General features: G+C 43.1%; 1 protein-coding gene, 1 long non-coding RNA gene and 1 pseudogene across 2 annotated transcripts; 1 reads left to right on the forward strand and 2 right to left on the reverse strand.

The window, feature by feature from the left end:
* The first annotated feature begins 7803 nt into the window (after window positions 1-7803).
* LOC139823094 (uncharacterized) lies at window positions 7804-9345 on the forward strand. The gene is made up of 5 exons (XR_011734690.1): window positions 7804-8068; window positions 8145-8411; window positions 8494-8690; window positions 8787-8934; window positions 9010-9345. It is a non-coding gene; the product is annotated as an uncharacterized lncRNA (long non-coding RNA).
* Window positions 9346-11553: 2208 nt separating this feature from the next.
* LOC139823287 (uncharacterized) lies at window positions 11554-13386 on the reverse strand. The gene is made up of 3 exons (XM_071795662.1): window positions 13171-13386; window positions 12845-13045; window positions 11554-12250 (listed from the first exon to the last, which is right to left on the reverse strand). The coding sequence occupies exons 1-3, from the start codon at window positions 13381-13383 to the stop codon at window positions 11762-11764; spliced, it is 903 nt and encodes a 300-aa protein (XP_071651763.1). The 5' UTR covers window positions 13384-13386; the 3' UTR covers window positions 11554-11761.
* Window positions 13387-15586: 2200 nt separating this feature from the next.
* Window positions 15587-20122, reverse strand: LOC139823273 (uncharacterized; annotated as a pseudogene).
* Window positions 20123-22818: the final 2696 nt, after the last annotated feature.

The raw sequence follows: 22818 nt of genomic DNA on the forward strand, positions 1-22818 counted from the left end.
ATTTCAAACATAAAAAAATACTATTTCTAAGGCGCATTGGACAAAACGCTTTTACGTGACGTATGTACTTACCATACAGATTCACCACGTGAAAGAAGATCCAAATCGGTGGGTAGTCAGCTGCGACCTCCCCTTGTTAGTATGTCATTACTGACACCTAAACAAAGTGTTCGGGAGGCGATCTCGACGAGATCGTCCCGAGTGCGTTGCCGGAATTTACTCAGAGATGAGCGCGAAGACAGCCGGTGGCGCGAGCTTAGAGTCTCGCTGAAGGATATGGAGCGGGAAGAGACTAAAGAGCTCGTGATTCATACAAAAAAAGACGTTTATTTTGTCCACAAAATGGAGCAAAATGACGCTCGACGCACCTCGCGTACATTGTTCGTCCTCCTGACGCGGCCGGTAAACCGAATATCGGAGATCTTGCAGTGTCGGAGTAAACCGAGTATCGGAGATCTTGTAGTCGGAAATCTTGCGCGTCAGAGATCTTGCGCGTCGGAAATCTTGATCGCAGGTAGATCGGATTCCCGAGACCGCGGACGATAGTGATGCGGGCGTCGGCGTCCATTTACAGCACACAACTAACACGCTAACACAAGTAGTTTAATAGCGGAGTACAGAGTTTCGCTGAGACGAGCGGTTTTGGCTTTCGTGGGCTTTGATGCGAGCGAGTCGACGATTCGACAGATTCTGCCCGCTCGGCACTCGATTCGGCAGTCGCGTCGCGCGAAACGGGAATATATAGGAATATATAGAAAGATAGGAATTCAGCCTCTCGCAGAGGCTGCGCATTTCGAGAGCGGAATAACACGAAATTTCGGTTTGACTTTCAAACATACCGCCCGCATTTCGAAACTTTCGAAATAATAAAGAATATACAAAAAAGGAGAAGTCGCGTTACAATTCCGTGAGTTCCGCCCGCCATGACGGAATCTTTTAGACTTTAAATCTAATTACAAATTACAAAACTTACCTCTAGGAATATACAAGAAAGGAGAAGGCGCGTTATACAATTCTGTGAGTTCCGCCCGCCATGACGGAATCTCTTAGACCTTAAATCTAATTACAAAACTTATCGCTAAATTGCGCACGCTTGATTGGTCGTCGCCTGACTATGGATTGGTAAAAGGCACAATTTACGAGTGGCCGCGTATATTCAGAGGCGGAAGTCTTGACCGTGACGAATCGAACAAAACCGTCGGACTCGGCGTGACATCGTGTCACTCGACCGAGCTCCTATTTGCAGGGAGGTAGCGCGGCATTTCGTAAAAGAACCAGTTGTCCGACGCAAATCTGCGGTTTCTCTTTTCGCCACTTCGTCTGCGTTTGTAACGTGTTAAGGTAATCATTCTGCCACATTTTCCAAAACCGTTCCGTGATTCGTCTAACGAGTTGCCATCGCGATAAGCGATTCTCGTTTAACTGGAGGATGGATGGCTCGGGATTGACCGTAAGCGCGGAGCCGATCAAAAAGTGGCCGGGAGTGAGACACTCGTAATCGTTGAGCGTATCTGACAAAGCGGCGATCGGACGTGAATTTAGGCAAGCCTCGATGCGGCATAGCAACGTGGAGAATTCTTCGTACGTGAGCATATGACTCCCTAAAACGCGACGTAAATGAGTTTTTACGCTCTTTACACCTACTTCCCATAGCCCGCCAAAGTGCGGGGCAGACAGGGGGATAAAGTTCCAAGTTATGTTATCGGACGCGGTTGTATTCAAAAAGGTCGGGTCTCGCACGGCCGTTTTGTATGCTGAGGTCAATTCTCGATCGGCTCCGACGAAGGTTGTTCCGTTATCCGAATAAATCGATTGTGGCAGACCGCGGCGCGCGTAAAATCGCGAGAAGGCATTTAAAAAGGCCGGCGTAGTGTAATCGACAACTAATTCCAGATGTATCGCTCGAGTCGTCAGGCAGACGAAAAACGCGATGTATGCTTTTCGCGCGGTAATTCCTCGGCCAGCGGAAGCGCGAATCTGTACAGGTCCGCGTAGTCGAAATCGCAGTGAGCGAAGCTGCGAGCCGCTAATACTCGAGACTCGAGAAGATCTCCCATAAGTTGTGTGGGAATTGCAGCGCGCTCGCGAATGCACACGACACAGTTGTGGATAACAGATTTGACTAGGTTACGCGTGTGAATTATCCAGAAATCTCGCCGTAATACGTTTAAACGTGAGCTGAGGTCCGGCGTGTAAGGCCCTCAAATGAGCTTGTCTCACAATGAGTTTGACTAGAGGGTGAGACGACAGGAGTATCGGGTGTCGAAAGGAGAATGGCAACGGAGCTTTGTCGATTCTCCCCCCCACGCGCAGAACTCCGTCTCGATCGAGGAACGGTCGAAGAGAGAGAAGCGAGCTTTTCGCCGAGAGGGGCTTATTGTGCGATAACGTATCGATCTCACTGGAAATAACTGCGTTTGAATATTCTTGATCCAAAAAATCTTTGCTGCGCTACAGTCCGAGGCCGATAGGGCGACACTCTTTGGCGCGGGATACGACTTCGCGGGCGACGACGACGAGGAATCGGCGCTAAGATTCGAGCGATCACGACAAAGATTTACGAACTTGAGCACATAAGCGGTAACGCAAAGCAACTTTGGCCAGGACGAATATCGCGAGGCGAGATCCTAGTCCGGGTTAGCATAAGAGCAATGTAGGGTAACGGTTCTTTCTTCGAGAGCAGCAGAGCTGGAAATAGTTCTGTCGCTACTTGGCCATTCGGCGTTCGCGACGTGTAACCAGGGAGGACCCAGCCACCATAGGTCATGATCGACAATTTCGTCGCCGAATAGTCCGCGGAACGCGCAGTCGGCTGGGTTTTCCGCGGTCGACACGTGACGCCACTCGCTTCGTGGAAAAAGCGACTGAATTTATGTGACGCGATTAGCGACAAAAGTCTTCCAGCGAGACGGGTGGTTCGTGACCCACGCGAGTAACGATCTCTGAATCTGTCCAGCAAAACTCCGGAAAGGCGCAGCCGAGCGATTCGCGCACGAATTCCATGAGTCGAACGAGGAGAAGAGCCGCGGATAATTCCAAGCGTGGAACGCTAAGGGGCTTTAAAGGCGCAACTTTTGATTTCCCGGTGAGCAAAGTAATAGTCACTTGGCCGTCGGAAGCAATGACCCGGAGGTATACTACGGCGACGTACGCGGCGTTCGACGCATCTGCGAATCCGTGCACCTCTGCGTGAGATGTGTCCGTCCCGAGACCGGTCCACCATGGGATTTGCAAGCGGTTGAGATGCGAAAGTCTCGAGTGGATTTTTTTCACCGAGTGAGAAGGAGCGCGGAAATGACGTCGTTCCAATTGAGCGTTTCGCGCCAGAGATTTTGCATGAAAATCTTGGCGGTGATGCCGCAGGGGTGACCCAGCCCAACGGGTCGTAGAATTTTGCGATCGTAGAGAGAATGGAGCGCTTGCTCTCCGGGATGGCGTCGGCGAGCGAGACTCGGAATTCGAAGATGTCGCTGGCCGGATTCCATCCGATTCCTAGAATCTTGAGTTGTTCGTCTTGAGCTAACTGTTTATTACTCGCCAAGCCGTGATCCGCCGGATCAATATCAGCGAGAAGAACGGGCAAATTACTTGCCCATTTTTCAGCTCAAACCCCCCGTGTTTCAGTAGAGCGATCAGCTGATCACGTGCTTGTTTTAAGAGCGTCATGTCGTCCGCGTCGAAAAGCACATCGTCGATATAAATCTTGTCACGCAGGATAGCTCCCGCGAGCGGAAATCGGTGACCTTCGTCGCGAACTAATTGCTTCAAAACACGGAGAGCGAGGAACGGAGCGCATATCATTCCATAAGTAATTGTGAGTAATATGTAGACGATTATTGCTGCGAGGAGAGACGATCGCCAGAAAATTCGCTGTTAGTTTGTATCGCGAGGATCTAATCGAATTTGTCGATACATTTCGCGATGTCGGCAGTGTACACGTATCGATGTTTACGCCAGCGCGATATGACCGCCGTAATTTCGGTTTGTAACTTCGGCCCCGCGTGCAAATGATCGTTTAGCAACGTTCCGTTTGAAGTAAGACTCGAGGCGTTAAAGACGACACGTAGACGCGTGGTCGTGCTACTTTCCCGGATGACGCCGTGATGTGGCAGATACACGTGTTGTCCGCTCTCGTCTTGCGGTAGCGCTTTTCGCATATGTCCGAAACTTCCATATTCCGAAAGGAAAGCTTTGTATTCGGTCGCCAACGATGGATTATTCGAAAATCGTCGTAACAATGTATTCAGCATTGTCTCGGCGCGCGAATTGGACGCACCGATTTCGATGGGAAGGTCCTTTTGGAAGGGGAGACACACGACGTATTGTCCATCGGGATCCCGGGAATGAGTCAATCGAAAATGCTTTTCACAATACTTTTCTTCCGGGTGAGCATCGACTGCCGAGGGAGCTCCTCGACTTCCCAAAGACGCCGAAGTTCGCTTTCAAGGGAAGGCGTGCAGAGCGTATAATGCATGGAAATGCGAGGAAGGGAGAGGGGCGCGGAACGCGTCGTCGAGGAGTGAGATCCGGTCGCGTCAGGCGTGAGGGGCTCTGAGATGACCCATCCGAAGACGGAGTTCTGGGCGATAGGTTGCCCGAGTACCCCTCTTGCGAACACCGTCGAGAATTAAATCATTGTACAAATCGGCTCCAATAATAATTTGGATAGGATCGGGACTGGTCGGATCCGGATCAGTCCATGTTAAATCGGTTAAATGCGAGAGCGACGAAATGTCCGTTTGTCGTTTCGGTGTATACGCGGTTAATTTTCCTAAAATAAGCGCGGTCGTAGCGAACGACGGAACGCGATTTCTCTTGGAGAAATAAACAACTGTGTCGCGTGACGAAAAGTTCCGGCGTGAACACCGCCGACGGCGGTGACTGAGATCGGCATACGAATGCGCTTCGCGTGCAAAAGTTGTGCTAAAGCTTTTGAAACAAACGTCATTTTGGACCCTTGGTCGAGCAACGCTTGGACGACCGCGTCGCGACCGGACGGAACGCGAACCGTTATCCAGGCGGTCGCTAAAAGGACCTGCGATCGACCTCGCGTGGCTTTGGAGGCGAGCATCGAGGTCACCTCGACTTTCGGTTCAGGCGACGAGGAATCTGTTGATGTTGTTCCAGCCGAGGTCGTTCCCGACGGGGCGAAGGAAGAATTCGAGTCCGCATGTAACATCGAGTGATGTTTCTTGTGACAGGCGCGGCAGGAATACTTGCTTGTGCAAGCTTGCGCGGAATGCTTCTCGCTGAGACAATTGAAACAACGCTTATGTTGCTTAACAACGTCCCATCGTTGACTCGAATTCTTCCCCCACAAAACAGAGGGCACACGCTGAGAAGATGCGGCGCGGGGCACAAGGGACATTTAGCAGGCGTGGTCGCTGACGCAGTAGCAGCGTGTACTTTCGGCGGGGGGGAGGTTTGGTTGCGGGCGCAAAGTTTTCCAACGCGCGAATGCGCGATTGAAGGAAACGACTTAAATCCTCATACGACGGCGGAGAGTCTTTGTCAGTTTCTTTTAAATTTCACGCTTTGCGGGTGGTCGGATCGAGTTTATGCGTGACAATATGCGCGAGAATGTCGTTCCAAAGTTCTTCCGGCTTCGCTTAAGATTTAAAAGAGAGGATACCGCGACGCTCACTTTGTCGTGCAAGCTCTGCAAGTCGCAGACTCACGGTGAGAGCCGATAAATTGAGCAGCGTAGAGAGATGTACGTTGAGAGAACGTCGCTTGTTCTCGTAGCGAGAAGTTAACGCGTGCCAGGCGATTTCGAAATTCGCTGCGGTCACTGAAATGTTCGCGATGCACTCGAGAGCTCGACCTTTTAAACAAGACGATAAAAAATGCATCCGAGCGAAATTATCCAAGTCTTTATTGTGTTTCGAATGAGCGCGGTAAAGCGATCGCGAAACGGTTCCCACTTGACGCAATTCCTGTCGAAAGGAACCGAATTGACGGAAGATGCGACAAGGAGAATGCGGACGCTTCCGCGCGCGCGCTTGTGTTCAACATAGATTGGTTCGGACTCACGAAGGGCTCGAGCTCTTCCAGGCATTCAGACATGAAATCCAGGGCCGTCTGATAGACCTCCTCGGTGGCTTCGAAGTAGTCATCTTGAAAGTAGGCTAGCTCCGTCTGCTTCGGAGGAGTCGCTCTCGTTAGCTGGTCGTGACTCTCTTGATAGGCGCACCAGAGCTCCTTTAGAGCGGCAATTCGGAAACGGATCTTCGCCGCTGTCAGATTATTTTTCCCCAGTTTTCGGAAATTGTCCAGAAAACGCTCGATCGAGCGTTGCAACCGCATCTGTTTAGCCATTAAGTCGGACATGGTGCTGCAGTGAGCGCAATCAGCGAAAGAATTTCCCTCAAGTCCTTCACCGACGCTTCGATCCGGCTCGAAGGGCCAGATGTTCGGAAAGCGATCTCGTCGAGATTAAAATTAACATTAAGACAGATTAAAATTTTTGCAGTTTTGCCCTAATTAGTCAATTTTCAAATGTACTTGCCGATTGGATTATTGTATAAATTGCTGTAAATATCGCGTTCCGTTTTTCCGTATGCATCCGTATTGTTTGAGATCACGAGTGCATCGTAGCGTGCATCGGTTTCGTCATATAAAAGGGCACAATGCGCGTGCCTTCGCTGTATCATAAAGTTATATCGTCAATAAAATCATACTTATTATATGTAATCTTTTTGTGCTTTGCGTATAACGTGGGCTTTTCCAGAACATTTTTCAATCTATTATTTTCAAAACGTTTCTCGAACGCTGTTTTGATGTTCTTGAGCGATAAAAGGACCCACGTTATAAACAATCGTCGGCACGAAAAACAACAAGTGCTAACGGCCGGTTAGCAATGTTTCGTCTCGCGTCGACGCGTGACGTAGGCAGTCGTTTGCCAATCGCTCGTCACAATCCGCGTTTCGCGCATGTCAAGTGCGACTCAATGCGTGTCGGATCCCTTGATCGCCAATCGCACGCGAAGACCTGAGGTTGTAGCCGGACGGGGGAGTTGATTAACTACGCGTCTCGGAATTCTATGTTATCACGGTCGCCACTCGATTTTTACCTCGGCCTATCGAGAAAGATATTGATTCATGCGGACAAACCTTTCGCTGACTTCACTGATTCCCCTTTCTACGACTGTTTCAGCTCCCATCTGTCTCCGGGTCGACCCTCTGGACTCTCGGACCACTGTGTGCTGAAGGGTTTTGCGCCTCTTCGCTGGATCACCGTCACTCTGAAGGATTGCGTCGATGGAGGATTTCGGGCGGCCGACAGGTAAGTAGGTTCGGTATGGATGAAAGTCTTTTCAGGTTCTTCGCCGCCGGATGGTGTTGCAATAAATGTCACACGTAAGTTTTACGAAATTAGGTAGAATATAATTTATTTCTCCTTTTCAGTTACATGGACGTTATTGTAGAATTAGCGGGATTACGCTGACCGCTGAGCGGGATCGTTCTCGCTCTCTGATCGCTTGCCGTTCGCGAGTTCCGTTCCGTTAAGATACTACGCGAGAATTTAGGAAGACGTGTTTGTGAGTGTTGGCTCTCGATGCGACCGCTCGCATCGAGTCCCGAGAGACGAATCCTCGATCGCTGGGCTCGCTTGCCCTGCCTCGCTGTCGCTGGGGCTACCCCCACTACGCGCCCTGACCATTCTTCCAGGCCTTTCGCACGCAGCTGTGTCAACAGCTTCATGTTCCGGCTCGCACATCTGGCAAACACCTGTGTGTTTTCGCACAACTCGCCGCATTCCGCTCGCTCTCTTTTGAATAGCCACATTGTTCTCGGCCGCACATCTGCCGTACACCTGGGGCCCTATTCTTGAAATAGTTGCGTATACGCAAATAGCAAATTGCGAATGATCGCAATAGAAAATCCCTAGACCAGTATTCTTGACTGTCGCAAGTAGCAACGTATACGCAATTTTTCGTATACGATGCAACGAATGGTTTATACCATTCGTTTCGTGAGAAACGTATACGTTTCAGTGATGAAAGACGTAATAGAAGCCTTCACACAAGAACGTCCACATCTTGATCTGAAGTATCATAACCTATTAGGTAAGCATATTACATATTTTGTGTTAAAATAGAAGTATTGAAAATCCACTAAATTAATTGTCTTATAAATCTCAAGAAACACAAAAAACGCATAATTTATGCAAAAATGGATTTGGAAGACGTTGTAATAAACGCACCGATTATGAACGCTTTGGAAAATGTGGACATTCCAAAGAGAAGAAAACGAAGATTTCACATCCGGGAAGATCCTTTCGAATTAAGTAACAAAGAATTTGTGCAATTATTCCGACTCAATAAAGCTGCTGCAACAAATTTAATAGAAATTGTTGAGCCACATTTGGCTCCTCCAACGAGAATATCTGCTATAAATTTGACAACAAAGGTAATGTATTAATATTGTATAACTCAACTTAAATATATATGTATGATATGCACACATTAAACTAAAAAAACAAAATATATAGGTTACAACAGCATTACGCTTTTTCGCGAGTGGATCGTATCAATTGAACATTGGTAAAAATATTTACATGGGTGTTAGTCAGCCAACAGTCTCTCGCTGCATCCATGAAATTATTAATGTTGTGTCGAGAGAAGAAATTATGAACGAGTGGATTAAGTTTTCTAGTACATTAGCAGAATTGAATGAACTGCGATCACAGTATGATTCGAATCTAATTTTTTTTGTTTTAGCATAAAAAATAAACACATACATACATTACAGTATTAATATTATATTACTGTTTTATTATTTCAGATTCTACAGAAAATTTGAATTCCCAGGTACAATAGGCTGCATTGATTGTACCCATGTTGCTATTTTTCCACCATCGGCGAATAATAATGTTCATCCGGAACATATATACATAAATAGGAAAGGGTACCATTCAATAAATACTCAATTGGTAAGTTTTAAATGAAATATAGCACATTAAATATATGTATCTTTTATTTGTATATTGTATATATATTTATTACAGATATGTGACTGGCGCTTGAGAATTATGCACATCAATGCACGTTATCCTGGGAGCACTCACGATACATTTATATGGAATAATTCCAATGCAAAAACCGCTATGGTTCATCTATATAAGCGCTTTCCACAGAAAAATTTCCATTATTAGGTAAGATGTTAAAAGAAATCGCGAGCAATGTAAAGTATGGTTTAAATTTGAAATTGAGAGAAAAACACAAGTAAAGTAAAGAGATATGGGAGAATTAAACTAAACAAAAGTTCTTTCCGTTTCACGATTATGTATGTACGGCGAATATAAACGTGCGGTTAGTTTCAGGCATTACTTTGCTATATTTATTTAATAATTATTATAAAAATTGCAAAATACGGTGTAGGACTTTCTTGTCGAGTTTAATGAGCTATACCTATGCATATACACACGCAAACACGCACGCGCGCGCGCGCGCACACACCCACACACACACACACACAACACACACGCACGCACTCGTGCACGCATGCACACACGCACAGAAGTTTTTGATGCTATACAGGGTGTCCGAAAAATCGCCTACTCCACTTCGGGAGGTGATTCGGGACCCAAAAACAAGCAAAAAAGTTCATACAAACATAGGTCCGGAAATGAGCCGTTTCCGAGTTATAGCCACTTTTATGTTCAAAAATCGTAATTTAGAATCCGCTTGGCATCCCTCTTTCTTAATTATTTCTTAAATTAAAAATTTTTATTTTAAATATTTTTAATTTTTTAATTTAATTTTTTATTTTTTTTTAAGTTTTCAATATTTGTAAATACGATTACATTATTTTAAAAAAAATCAGTTGTTTTCACGGCTATTCAAAATCAGTTGTTTTCACGGCTATTCAAATCAGTTGTTTTCACGGCTACTTGAAATCAGTTGTTTTCACGCCTATTCAAAATCAGTAAGTAAATCACGGCTTTTCAATAAGTTTCAAATTATTATTTAACAACACCTTACTTTTAGGTTGTATCTAATCTTTCCGTATTCATCAATGGATCGTTTAAGTTTTAATGAATTAGCTGATATGCATCTTATGTATGGTCTTGCTCAAAGTAATGCTGCCGAGGCAAGAAGATTAGACATCCAGTCTTTTTCAAATCGAGATGTACCGGGAATAGCGTCTTTTCGAAATGTAGACAGAAACTTGAGAGAATTTGGTAATTGTAATTAAAAAAATTGAAAATAAAAATTTACGATTTTTGAACATAAAAGTGGCTATAATTCGGAAACGGTTCATTTCCGGACCTATGTTTGTATGAACTTTTTGCTTGTTTTGGGTCCCGAATCACCTCCCGAAGTGGAGTAGGCGATTTTTTCGGACACCCTGTATATTTATAGTATCAAAAATTTTTACATTGTATGTTTTGGATTGCAGGTGATTCAGGGTATTCTCTCAGGCCTTGGATGATGACTCCTATAATAGGTGCTGTTGAAGGTAGTCCAGAAGCTCTATATAATAGAAAACAAATGCGATGTCGTGCATTGGTAGAACAATGTAATGGACTTCTGAAAATGCGGTTCAGATGTCTTTTGAAGCATCGAGTACTTTATTACTCTCCACCAACAGCATCTAAAATTATATATACGTGTGCTGTTTTACACAATATGTGCATTGACCAAAATGTGCCACTGGACCTAAATGACGATAATGAAGATATAGACTTTGGGATGTATAACGAAAATCATATTGCAAACGAAAGAAATATGGTTGAAAGAAACGTTCGTAGAATTGATGCAGATCTTGCAGCTGGTAGAAGTAAACAGCGACTAATGATTGTAAATTACTTCTCCTGATTTATAAGTTGTTTATCATTCAGTATCGTTTTGTCGATAGTGGATTTACATTAGTTAGAAATTAATACATTATATTTTAAGCCAAATATTTTATTTATTCTTACAATTTATAAATACAATAAAAGATATATGATATAAAAGAAATGTTTAGAGTTCTCTGACATATTATTACGTATTTCCCATGACATGTAACACTTCCTCACTTTTTAACATCAATTCAGATATGAAACAAAATGATTAATTTCTATAATAATCCTTTTTATTAATTTATTTTACTAAAAAATAAAATAACATTATTTCAAAATTAATTTAAATAAACGCATCTACAAAAAAAGAAACGGTTTTGTAAATCTATATTTTATAATATTTTTAGATACGTCTTATTAAAAAACAAAGTAATAAACTGTAATTCTCGCATTTCATATAAAATCTTTAAAATTAACTGAACTTAATCTCATTAATTTAATTTAACAATTAAATCTTGACAAGTTTAAGAGATCACATTTGTTGCAATGTATCACATGAACAGTCTACTCAGTTATACTTTTTTAATTATAGTATCTTTATATAGACATTATGTTATGTGTTACATATCACAAATAAACAAAAAACGCTATTAAGAGAGTTTATGAATAAGCAACCAAAATTAAGAATTAAAAGGAAAGTTAACATTTTTCTTTATCTTAAAAGAATCTTTTAAGATAAAGAAAAATGTTAACTTTCAATATATATATATATATATATATAACTGCAATTTTAAATTCAGCAAATAGTTATGAGGATAACACAATACCTATATAATACTAGAGACTCTTTAGACAGTGCCACTGGACTAAACGACGATAATGAAGATATAGATCTTGACAAGTTTAAGAGATCATAATTGCCAGTCTCTGATTAGAGAGTCTCTATACAATACTATCTTTTTTACTTACTATATTAACACGTATTACACCTCTCCGCACTATTAGCTATCCTTTCCTTTGCTTCTACAGATCGTTGTAAATGTTCTAATCTTGCTTTATAATAATCTTTTTTCATTTCGTATGTTTTTTCGTAAACATTGTTCAAATTTGTTGATACTTCAACAGTATTTCTTAATTTCTTTTTTACCGTGTTTACTGTTTTCTTTTGATTTGAGGTTTTATCTTGTTCATAAGATTTTGCATTCGTTGACATTTCAATGTCCTGAAAGATTTTACCTACTTTAGAAGAAAGCTGTTTAACATCTGTATCATTGGTTTGTATTTTATTAATATTTTCCTTTTCATGTGAAAGTTTCTTGGAACTGTTGTCTACAACTGCTTTTGTTTCTCGAGTAACTAACTTATTGCAGTTATTACTATCAGAACTTGAGGTAGAGATAACAATCTGTGAGGCTACATCTTCTTCGTCTTCGTTTAAATACTCCACATCCATTACTTCATCCTGCAAAGCAAATATGCATTATGTTCAATAAATATTAGTTTTATAAAATTTATAAGCATATATGCACGCACGCAAGCACGCACGCACGCACGCACGCACGCACGCACGCACGCACACACACACACACACACACACACACACACACACACACACACACTTATGTATAAAAGTAACAACATATAATTTTGTATAATTTTTAAAATGTAATATCTTAATTATAATTTTAAGTTATATACAGTAATTGTGTATACATATATGGGTATACAACTTAATTGTAATTAAGATGTAATATAACAAATATATTGATACCTATCTTACTTTATTAGTTGATATATATGGTAGGGATTCGATTGACTGGTGCCTAAAGTTTTTCTACTAGACCAGCCCTGTGTGTATGTGCGTGCGTGCGTGCGTGCGTGCGTGCGTGCGTGCGTGCGTGCGTGCGTGCGTGCGTGCGTGCGTGCGTGCGTGCGTGCGTGTGTGTGTGTGTGTGTGTGTGTGAATGGGCTGTAGTCAATCGCAACATGGTCTATCAAACCCCTACCGATATATGTAATAAGAAAAATATGTAAAAGTTTTTTGGTTAAATCTTACTTCTGAATCTTCCAATATGTTAATACTGGATTCTCCTACATCAGGATGTCCATGAATACTAGTTGAACACATAATATTAAGGACTTGTTGTTCTTGTGATGTCAATGTCTCTGTATTTTGTGTACCACCTCCTGTTGCTGCCATAGATTGCTTTATAACGGTATGTTTTTTTTTACTGCGTGATTGAAAGTCGTGCCAGCACTAGAAGATTTTTTTAAATCAATATTGAAAGGTTATATTGATATATATTATATATTATATATATATATATATATATATATATATATATAATTAGTTTAATTTAATAATATAGAAATATAACTCACCTTACGCCAACCTTTCCAGTCCTTTTTAGCGCCATTTACTGAATTTAAGATTTTAGTTATTTCGTTCCACAAACGTACAGAATCTTTCATGGTAAAAGAAGATGTAAACTTTCCTTTTAATAATTCATTGTGCTTATTCATGAACTCTATTAATAGTGTTCTTTGCTCATTTGTGATATTTGCACATCTTTTTTTTCTCTTCAAGCTATCCATCTGTAATACAAAACAACGTATAAAGAAAGTTATTAATTGTATATATTAATATGTATCATTAGTAATACAATTTCACAACAGTAACTTTGCCATAAAATAAGTGGCAGCGACAGCCAGATGGACGACTACGCCGATTACAGCAGCCTGGAGGACGAGGAGAACAAAGCTTACCTTAAAGACGGCAACCACGGAACGCGCGTATGCGCGATCTACATCAGCCGATGGAGTAACGAGGAAGACAGCGACCGGACGAAGCCACGACCGGAGAGCGCCGAGGCAAGGACGCGACGGACACCGCGCGCGGAAATGGCAATCCGTACGCGTTAGGCGATGCGCCGTGAGCGCGAGCTGAGCGACGGAACACCGACGAGGAAGAGACACCAGTGGACGCAGCCCGAGAGAAGCGACGATCATGACGAGGACCTAACCTAACAGAAAAATGTAGAAACGTTAAAACTTTACTTTCAAAAATTATATAATATGTACTTCCAATTTTAGAAAACATTTATTTATAAGTATAAGAAAATATATTGTATTAAAAGTAACAAATAATGTTTTTTAGAAATTTATAACCTATACATTACAAGTCACAAGAATACATCTATTATTAAGATAAAGATTTTATGTGTGTGTTAAAAAGAAAATTGTATAAATGTTATAATAACTTTTTCCCTTCAGTTTTATTAATTATTCTATCAATTAAATATAAAATTTTAATTAAATATAATACAATACCTTTTCAATCAATATACATTGCACGATGCTTCTGATCGATATTTGTAGGAATGTACTTACATTTTCCGACGTTGCCAAACATAAATCAGTGCAATGGAAAGCGTATACTAGCGTATACGTTTCCAATTGCGAATACTACACTTTTACGTTCAAGAATACCGTGTCAGAAACGTATGCGCATCTTCGACCATTCGAATCGTGCGTATGCGCAAATTTGCGAGTGATTCGAGAATAGAGCCCCTGTGGCTAACTCGCGTTTACATTTCCGCGTTCCGATCCTCGTCTTCGCACTTCGCGTATTCGCGAAAGCATATGTACGCTGGCGCTATTCAAGGACGACATTCTCCTCGCCGTAATTTCTAGATGATTCGAGATGCTTTCGCGATAGAAGCTCTATGCTCAGACTTACAAAGTAATGTCGTTTCCGCGTATCCGCGCCCCGAATCGTTTTTATACTCGGCAAGCCGATATTCTGTGATGCTGATACCAGGCTTGCTCAGCGTCAAGCGTGTTTCGCTTTTTCGCCCCGATTTAACGTTACCGCGCTCCGACTCGCTCGAGACTCGGTAGAACGAGTCTCCGTCGACTCTGCAACGCGTATGCTTAGCGTTAAGCGGTTTCCGCTTTTTCGCCCGGATCTGGCGTTACCGCGCTCCGATACGCTTGAGACTCAGTAGAACGACTCTCCGTCAACTCTGCAACGCGTATGCTTAGCACAAAGCGGTTTCCGCTTTTCGCCCTGATTTCACGTTACCGCGCTCCGACTCGCTCGTACTCGGTAGAACTGGTCTCCGTCGCTTCTGCGACGCGTATGCTTAGCATTAAGCGGCTTCCGCTTTTTCGCCCCGATCTGGCGTTACCGTGCTCCGACTCGCTCGAGACTCGGTAGGACGAGTCTGTGTAGACTCTACAACTCGTATGCTTAGCATTAAGCGGTTTTCCACTTCGCGTCACTGAGTTTGCTTCGCCGTACTCCGATACGCTCGAAACTCGGTGGGACGAGTCTGATGTGACTCTACAACACGCTTGCTTAGCGGTAAGCGGTTTCCGCTTCGCGTCACCGAGTTTGCTTCGCCGCACTCCGATATGCCTGAAACTCGGTCGGACGAGTCTCCGTGGACTCTACCACGCGTTTGCTTAGCGGTAAGCGGTTTCCGCTTCTATTCGCCGAGTTTGCCTCGCTGCACTCCGATATGCTTGAAACTCGGTCGGACGAGTCTCCGTGGACTCTACAACGCGTTTGCTTAGCGGTAAGCGGTTTCCGCTTCGCGTCACCGAGCTTGCTTCGCCGCATCTGGCCGATGGCTCCTCAGCTGTTGGCTCGGCTGCCGCTTGGCTGGTCGTCGGTTGGTGCAGCCCAGCGGACGGCTGCAAGGTCACGTTAACGCTTCAAAATAATTGGTGATTGCGAGGAAAAGTTCGGTTATAAAAGAGCTTGCCTCGACGGAGAGGCTCTCTCGTTCGCAGTTCACTCGGTAGTTAAAACCGCCTTGTACACCGCTTTGAATTTGCTCTTCGCTATCGCGCTTCGCGAACACGCTTTCGCTGCTTTGCATGCCGTATTAGCTTCTGTACGCGCTTTCACGGCTTCTTTCCTTTTCTGGAAACAGACGAACTTTGTACATATTGTATATATAGAAACTTTATTTTGTAATACACGGATTTTGTAAACTTATTCTGGTTTTTGTGAACTGCTTTTTCTCGTGCTTGTCTTTCTCGCGCTATCAATTGCGTATCCGCGCACTCTCGCACACGTATAGATCGCTGTAACTATCGCGTTTCGTTTCTCCGTATGCGTTCATATAGATCGCTGTAAATATCGCGTTCCGTTCTTGTATTTGTTTGCGTTAACCCTGGCCGTAAGAAAGCCGCGTAACTTACATTTGTAATTCCAGCGACCGCGCCCGCGTAAATCCGTATCAAGTCCGCGCCACCATCACCCGTCATAGCGAGCGCATCGGCGCCTGACCGCTGAATTAAATCTGCGTTATTCAACTATCCGCTGTGTTAATTTGAGTATTTAATAAACTTTGTGTGAATTAAAATCTGGTTACTGCCTTTGGGTCTTCCAATCGAACCTCTGGTCCGGCGAGCTAGTCCGCGTTCGATTATTCTTAAAACGGTAGGTCGTTATAGTATTGTTACGCTCGTCGAGTAAGCTCGCCGCCGTAACACTATCGCGCACTCCACACTCGCGCACGTATTTCGCAGAACTCGCGAAAGGAAAGAGAACTCAAAGAACTTAAGAAATACGTTTATTCCAAGCTCGTAAAACAGAACGCGTGCGGATTCCAAAAATCCGCCAGACAGAAAATCAATAAATCCATCAACAAACTCCCGTTGTCAAGGAGCGCGCTTCACAGCTTTCCGCGACTTCTCTACTCAGTGTCCAGCACGGGCGTAACAGTATTAATGTATATATAATGGTCCATATTCTTAACTCTTTTTTAGCGATAAAAGCGCGCTTATATTTCTGAGATGATATAGTATACGTAACGTGAACTATAGCATTTCAGAAATAAATGCGCGCTTTTATCGACAAAAGAAAGTTGAGAATAATATGGGCCAACAAGTATACCAAACCTATAAACAAACAAAAGGGAAAGTTTTTATCAGAGTCAGTGCTGAGAAAGCTCGTTCGACCACAGCGTTACTCGCAGGAATTGTGAGCATTTTCAACACCACTTCTACCAGTTCTTGGAAAATGAATCAGCCGCAAGCATCGGTGTATTTATACACATCAGGCCAAAAGACTAAAATATTGGTTGGAACATCTCCTTTATAATGGGCGATCCAATCGATGAAACTGAGTTTTTCCCATTGGCTCTTGTACATCACAGTCAGAATCAAAGAAATCCTGCAAGGAAAGCTCCTCGAACTTAATTCGAACTTGCGATGTGCATCGACTTGGACTCAATAGCTCGATTTTCTTAAAATTTCGAAATTTGCTCTACGCCATTTCCGTCAAAATCTTTTTAAAAAATTAAAACACCTTCTGTATTTGAGATTTGCTTTTCGCAAAGATTTGGGATTTCTTGGAATTCCTTCCTGAATTCTTGTCCGAAATCCACTTCTGCAACCGGCAAGAAGGCCAGGTTATTGCATCAATTACTTGTTGTAGGAGAGACTTATTATGCGCGGCTCTCAAGAAAGTTGGCTTCAAAATCCGTCCAGCGAACGACAAAAATACAAGAGAAATCTCTACATACAAACTTCCAACGTCGATTTTTTTGCTCTGAAACGATGTATTTAGGTGCTGCACTTGAGACAAAATGGGCTTTAAAAAACACTAGGTACAATCTGTTACAGTCATCCCCGAGCATATCGCGGATCGTTCGTGCAGTATAGCACTTTTCGTCGTTGCAAGCTATACGGAAATGGGTTTTCAACTCCACCCACTGCTCCAATAACCGTTTCACAACATTGTAAAATGCGAGCCATCTTGTTCGCGAAAGTTGAATCATCTGCCGAAATTTCTGAGCATCGTTACTGGAGTTGATCAAATCAAACGTTTTTTTATAATTTATTTTGCGCAGCGGACTGATGCTGAACCAATTGAATACTTCTCTCGCTAGAAAATCTAAAGAACTCGGAAGTTCTTCACTCGCCTTCGACGAACAGAGATGCAGCGAATGGCAAGTACATCTCATGAGTTGCAGGTTTGGTACATCGCATTTTAGTAGAGTATAAACTGAATGATTGCGCCCACACAGAGATTATGATTCCCGATAGATATTCCATCCTAATATTAGTGTTAATGGCTGCATTCAGCGGACTCAACAGTTGGACAACATTACTAGATTTTCCGCTGAATGACGTTCCGCTCAGTCGCTACATGCCAACAAGTTGAGGGAGCGGACGCTATATTTAGTAGCGGTTTTTACTTATGATACCTCGGTACCTGAGCGGAAAGTGATACCGATTAACATCATGGCGATTTGTAGTGAAAAAAGAGAGGTTATTGAAAAAGTATACGAATATAAAAATAAATTGTACCGTGTAATAGACAATGCAGATTTTCATACCCGTCTTGCATCAGGTAAGTTAAGAATAAAAGAGTTATACTTAATTTATAATTTTTTATAACCTTATAATTTTAACTAATCTCTCTTTTTATAATATACTAGCTGCCCCGGCGAACTTCGTACCGCCTAACAGTAATGAATGTAGTGATAAGACACGCAAATAGTCCCTCTCTCTCTCCCTTTCTTTCTCTCTCTTTCTCTCTTCCCCCTCTCTCCCTCTTTCCTCTCTCCCTCTCCCCCCTCTCTCTCTCTCCCCCTTCTCTCCCTCTCTCCCTCTCTCTCTCCCCCTCTTTTTCTCTCTCTCTTCTCCTCCCTCTCTCCCTCTCCCCCCCTCTCTCTCTCTACCTCTCTCTTTCTCTCTCTTTCTCTCCCTCTCTCTCTCTCTCCCCCTCTTTTTCTCTCTCTCCCCCTCCCTCTCTCCCTTCCTCTATGTATTTTTCTATGTATTGGATATCTTTCTAAATTAATTTTTTTTTTTACGTGAATTTTTTCGATATTTTATTAGTTATTCTGCTATTCCGGAAAATTCTACCCCTATTTCATATACTTGTGGTAAAAATTCGGCCCAGCCGTTCTTGAGTTATAAGTGGTGTAACTAACCCGACTTTGTTTTATATATATAGATTTGCATGAAACATTGGAATTATTAGAAAGAATATTAATTTTTTATTCTGTTATTACTGGCAGTACTTAAAAATCTATAGTATACGTAACGTGAACGTATTAATTTTCAGTACTGCCAATAATGGAACATGCCTTAAAATGCAAGTAATATAATTGTATAAATTGTATTTGATTTTTAAATTTGCTTTATTGCAGATCCAAATTTAATGGTGATCTTTCAATGATTGTCATACACAAGTCAGAAGAGACTGCTGTAGCAACGACGGAAAATGAAACAGCAGGTAATATATCATTTGCTGTTATTATAATGAAATATAAGTATCTTCAAATGTTTCGAAATGTTCCCAGCTTTTCCATTCTCCTTCAGGATATAGCACATAACAGTCATAGTCGTAGACGTAAGTAGCGCACAAGCTTTGGAATATTCTGACTGTCAGAGAACATGCCATCGGGGAAATTGCGTCCTTGCACGCCAAGCGTGGCGCCGCCGAAATAATGTGCGTTCATTAATTCGCGCACTTAATTATATGGATTTTTACTCCACATTCTATTCGATTTCTGTTATTTAGATCTGTACTCCGAACGGCGCGTCTACGAGAGCGGCAACCCGTTCTGCGCTCCAAGGCGCCTCCCCTCCCCACAACGCGAGCGCGAGTAACACCTGTCGCCGCGGGGCAGCTGTCATTACTCGCAATTAAATACAAACAGAACTGTTCATAAGGGCCAGGCTGCCCGTAAGGATCAATCAACTTCTCTCGCATGGATACTCCTCTGGGCGATACATATACCCGGTGTCGAGACTGCGATCGATAACTGCTATCTACATTCCGCTCCAACCTGGAGCGAGCGGAATCCGCTTTTCGTTCTCCGGAACGACGTGCGGGGGATCACCAGCGCCTGCTTGTGAGCCCGGCAAAGTCCGCCCCTCTCACCTGTCGAACAAGACACGTTCGATTCGTGGTAGTGGTAGCGCAGGGCCACTTTGTCCGAGGTTCCAGCAGGGGACGCCGACGACCACGACCAAAGAGGCGAGCCAGGAGGCCCTCTCTATCGCGACGACCAGAGGCCAAAGCACCAGCGCTTCCACCAGAGCCGCGGTGGCTCTTAACGCGGATTAGCCTCCCCGAGTCGCACAGGAGACTCACCCGCCCACCAGGGCTGAGCTTTGCGCCGGGTGATCCTCGGGCACGAAGGCCCTTACCACCGGATGCCTGGAGAACGGTGGGCACCCAAACCGAGAAGAGGAAGAAGAAGAGGAGCAGCGAACCAAAGACCCGCGAGCCGGCCCTGCCCTCCTCTGTGATCTCAGAGTTACCCCTCGATCGGGTTCCCGAATCGTTGAAGAGACCTACCATCCTTCTCTCCCTTTTCATCCGTCGTGCGCCTCGGGCGTGAAAGACGTGACAATACATAATTTAATACATCTTGTTGATGACGTAGGTACATTTGGAATGCCACTGAATGATTTCAGTTGTTTTCCATTTGAGAACAAAATGAAAAATATAAAGAGATACCTACGTAAACACGATAAACAAGTAGCGCAAATTTTTAAAAGAATATTGAAGGCAGCTGCACTTTCAATGCTATTTGAAAAAAAACGTATCCTTTTTTAATATCTAAAAATAAGGCTAAATTGACCATTCCGTTTGATAATTGTGATAGTACTTATGAAGGGTTGGTTTTTAAGAAGTTTACTTTGCGTACAACAACGCCAGACAATATATGCTATTTAAAAGACAACAGTATATATAATATAAAATATATTGTAACATTTAATTCGAAAATCTTCTGTATAAGATATAAAATGACAGTTTCTGATGTACCCTTTTATCCACTAGAGTCAAATAAATTTGATGTACATTTGATTACAGGCGAAAAGGTATAAAAATAACGTTAGAAAATTCCGTTTTTGTATTACCACTTATACATTCCTGTTCATTTTGATTTCTTAAATGGACAAACATTATGTAATGTTCTGGATAAATAAACGTATACTACCTATCGCCATATTATTTGTCATATCATCTGCTTTTCTTATATTTTGGAAAATGTATGTATCTTATTTATATCTTTTCATATTTTTACTACTATTTTATGTTCTTTATTCTTAATACTTTAATGAAACGAAATAAGTAATAAAGTAATTAGTAATTAACTGTTAATACAACAAATCTCAAATTTTTTAAATATTATTCTGTGCATCTGTATATTTGTTCTGTGATCAATGTACAAGTATAAGGATTGTTGGCGCGTTTCCGGGCGTAACTCCGGTCGCCAATTAGCGTAAGAGCGGGCTCTACCCTGACAGGGATAAGGCGTGCGGTAGAGAACGGACACTGAGTTGTTTGACACAAGTTTTAATAAAAGTCTTAATACAGAAGTTAACGATTTGAGATCGCCGCACCTTTACAGTTACAGGAGCGTGAGCAGATTTCAATAAACAGCGTGCACGTGACGCTACCAATTCATTGCCATTAAAAAATGCCATTGAATTCCCATTGTTCTAGACGCAATGGAAATGAAGGCATTTTTGCCAAAGATAAAAAGTTCCACACAAAATCCCATTGGTATTGCTATTGGTATTGCCACTGGTTTTGCCGTTGGAATTGCCATTGGTATTGCCATTAGTATTGCCATTGGTATTAACACTGGCAATACCAATGGGATTTTGTGTGGAAATTTTTATCTTTGGCAAAAATGCCTTTATTTCCATTGCGTCTGGAACAATAAGAGTTCAATGGCATTTTAATAAATGGTACTATTTTGTCTTTAATATAAATGCCTTCACTTCCCATTGCCTTTGGTTCAACGGACAATCTAATAGGATGCCTTAGGCGACTAGCGCCTGAAAATATCTGCCTCGGTCCCGTGGGGGGTCTCATACATATACCAGTCCGTGCCGAACCTTGAATTTGAGAGAATGCATGAACGATGCGACGCCTAGCGGCGTCGATGCGAACTGCCGGTAATACAGTTACCGCACGGGCGTGATGATGATGCATGTACCACTGGTGGCGCGAACCGCCACATTTACCATTGACGAATTTCCATTATAATTCACACTGAACAACATTGGTTGAAGGTAGAAAAATTCCATACCAATTTATCCTTCATGAGTCATTGGCAGTTTCCATTACGCCTGTATGAAAAAGGTTGTCATTCGAATTTTGCCATTGCGTTTCCATTCATCTTATTGCCACTCAATATTTTCCATTTACTTTTCCGTATAATTCGCATTGCAAGTTCCATACACAAGTTTTAACCTTCATAAGCCATTAGCAGTTTCCATTACGCCTGTATGGAAAAAGTTGTCTTTCGAATCTTGCCATTGCGTTTCCATTCATCTTATTGCCACTCAATATTTTCCATTAATTTTTCCATATAATTTGCATTGCAACTGTAGGGCAACCATACATTCCCACTGACCGCCATTGAGCACTCAAGGGCACATTTTCATAAGGGTAGAGTGTTCACCGGTCGCAATGTGCACGTGAATCGTGAATGTTCGTCGGTCACAAGATAGCGACGGTAATTAGGTGTGAGCACACTTGGGGGCGCTGGCAATTAGCGGGCGCACTGGTAGTGCTTACGATTAACTGGCGCACTTGTGCACGACATGCACAAGACGAATGTCCGCCGGTCGCGAGACGACGACGGCGTGGAATGAGCGCACGACGTTGTGGCAAGTAACGCGTACAGAGACGCAAATGTCCACCAATCGCGAGACAGCGACGGCGAAAAGAGCGAGCGTGCTGAGACGCAGTAATTAGGAGTCGCACTGACGGCGCGGTGATCAGCGGGCGCACGAACGGCGCGATAAATGAGCGGGCGCACTAAAGGCGCGGTGCAATGAGTGCACGACGGTAAGGATACACCGCGTGAAACGACGTACTTATTGTGACTGCTTTTACGTTTACACGACGGCGTGAAGCGTCCGCGTGAAACGGAGTACTTACAATTAGTTTGACTACTGAGACCGGGCGCTCGCGGTCCCGTTTCGCTAGTTTTCAGGCGCGCGCCACGTATCGACCAATAGGCGTTGACTCGATCA

Source organism: Temnothorax longispinosus, chromosome 12, assembly GCF_030848805.1.
Source record: "Temnothorax longispinosus isolate EJ_2023e chromosome 12, Tlon_JGU_v1, whole genome shotgun sequence".
NCBI classification, from domain to species: Eukaryota; Metazoa; Arthropoda; class Insecta; order Hymenoptera; family Formicidae; genus Temnothorax; species Temnothorax longispinosus.

What these genes read in the sequence shown, in the direction of transcription:
- LOC139823287 (XM_071795662.1), bottom strand. Translation starts at nt 13,383, where the DNA reads ATGGATAGCTTGAAGAGAAAAAAAAGATGTGCAAATATCACAAATGAG. An exon ending in ACTGGAAAGGTTGGCGTAAG is followed by an intron (nt 13,046 to 13,170) that starts GTGAGTTATATT and finishes AAAATCTTCTAG; the next exon opens with TGCTGGCACGACTTTCAATC. An exon ending in ACATATTGGAAGATTCAGAA is followed by an intron (nt 12,251 to 12,844) that starts GTAAGATTTAAC and finishes TTTGCTTTGCAG; the next exon opens with GATGAAGTAATGGATGTGGA.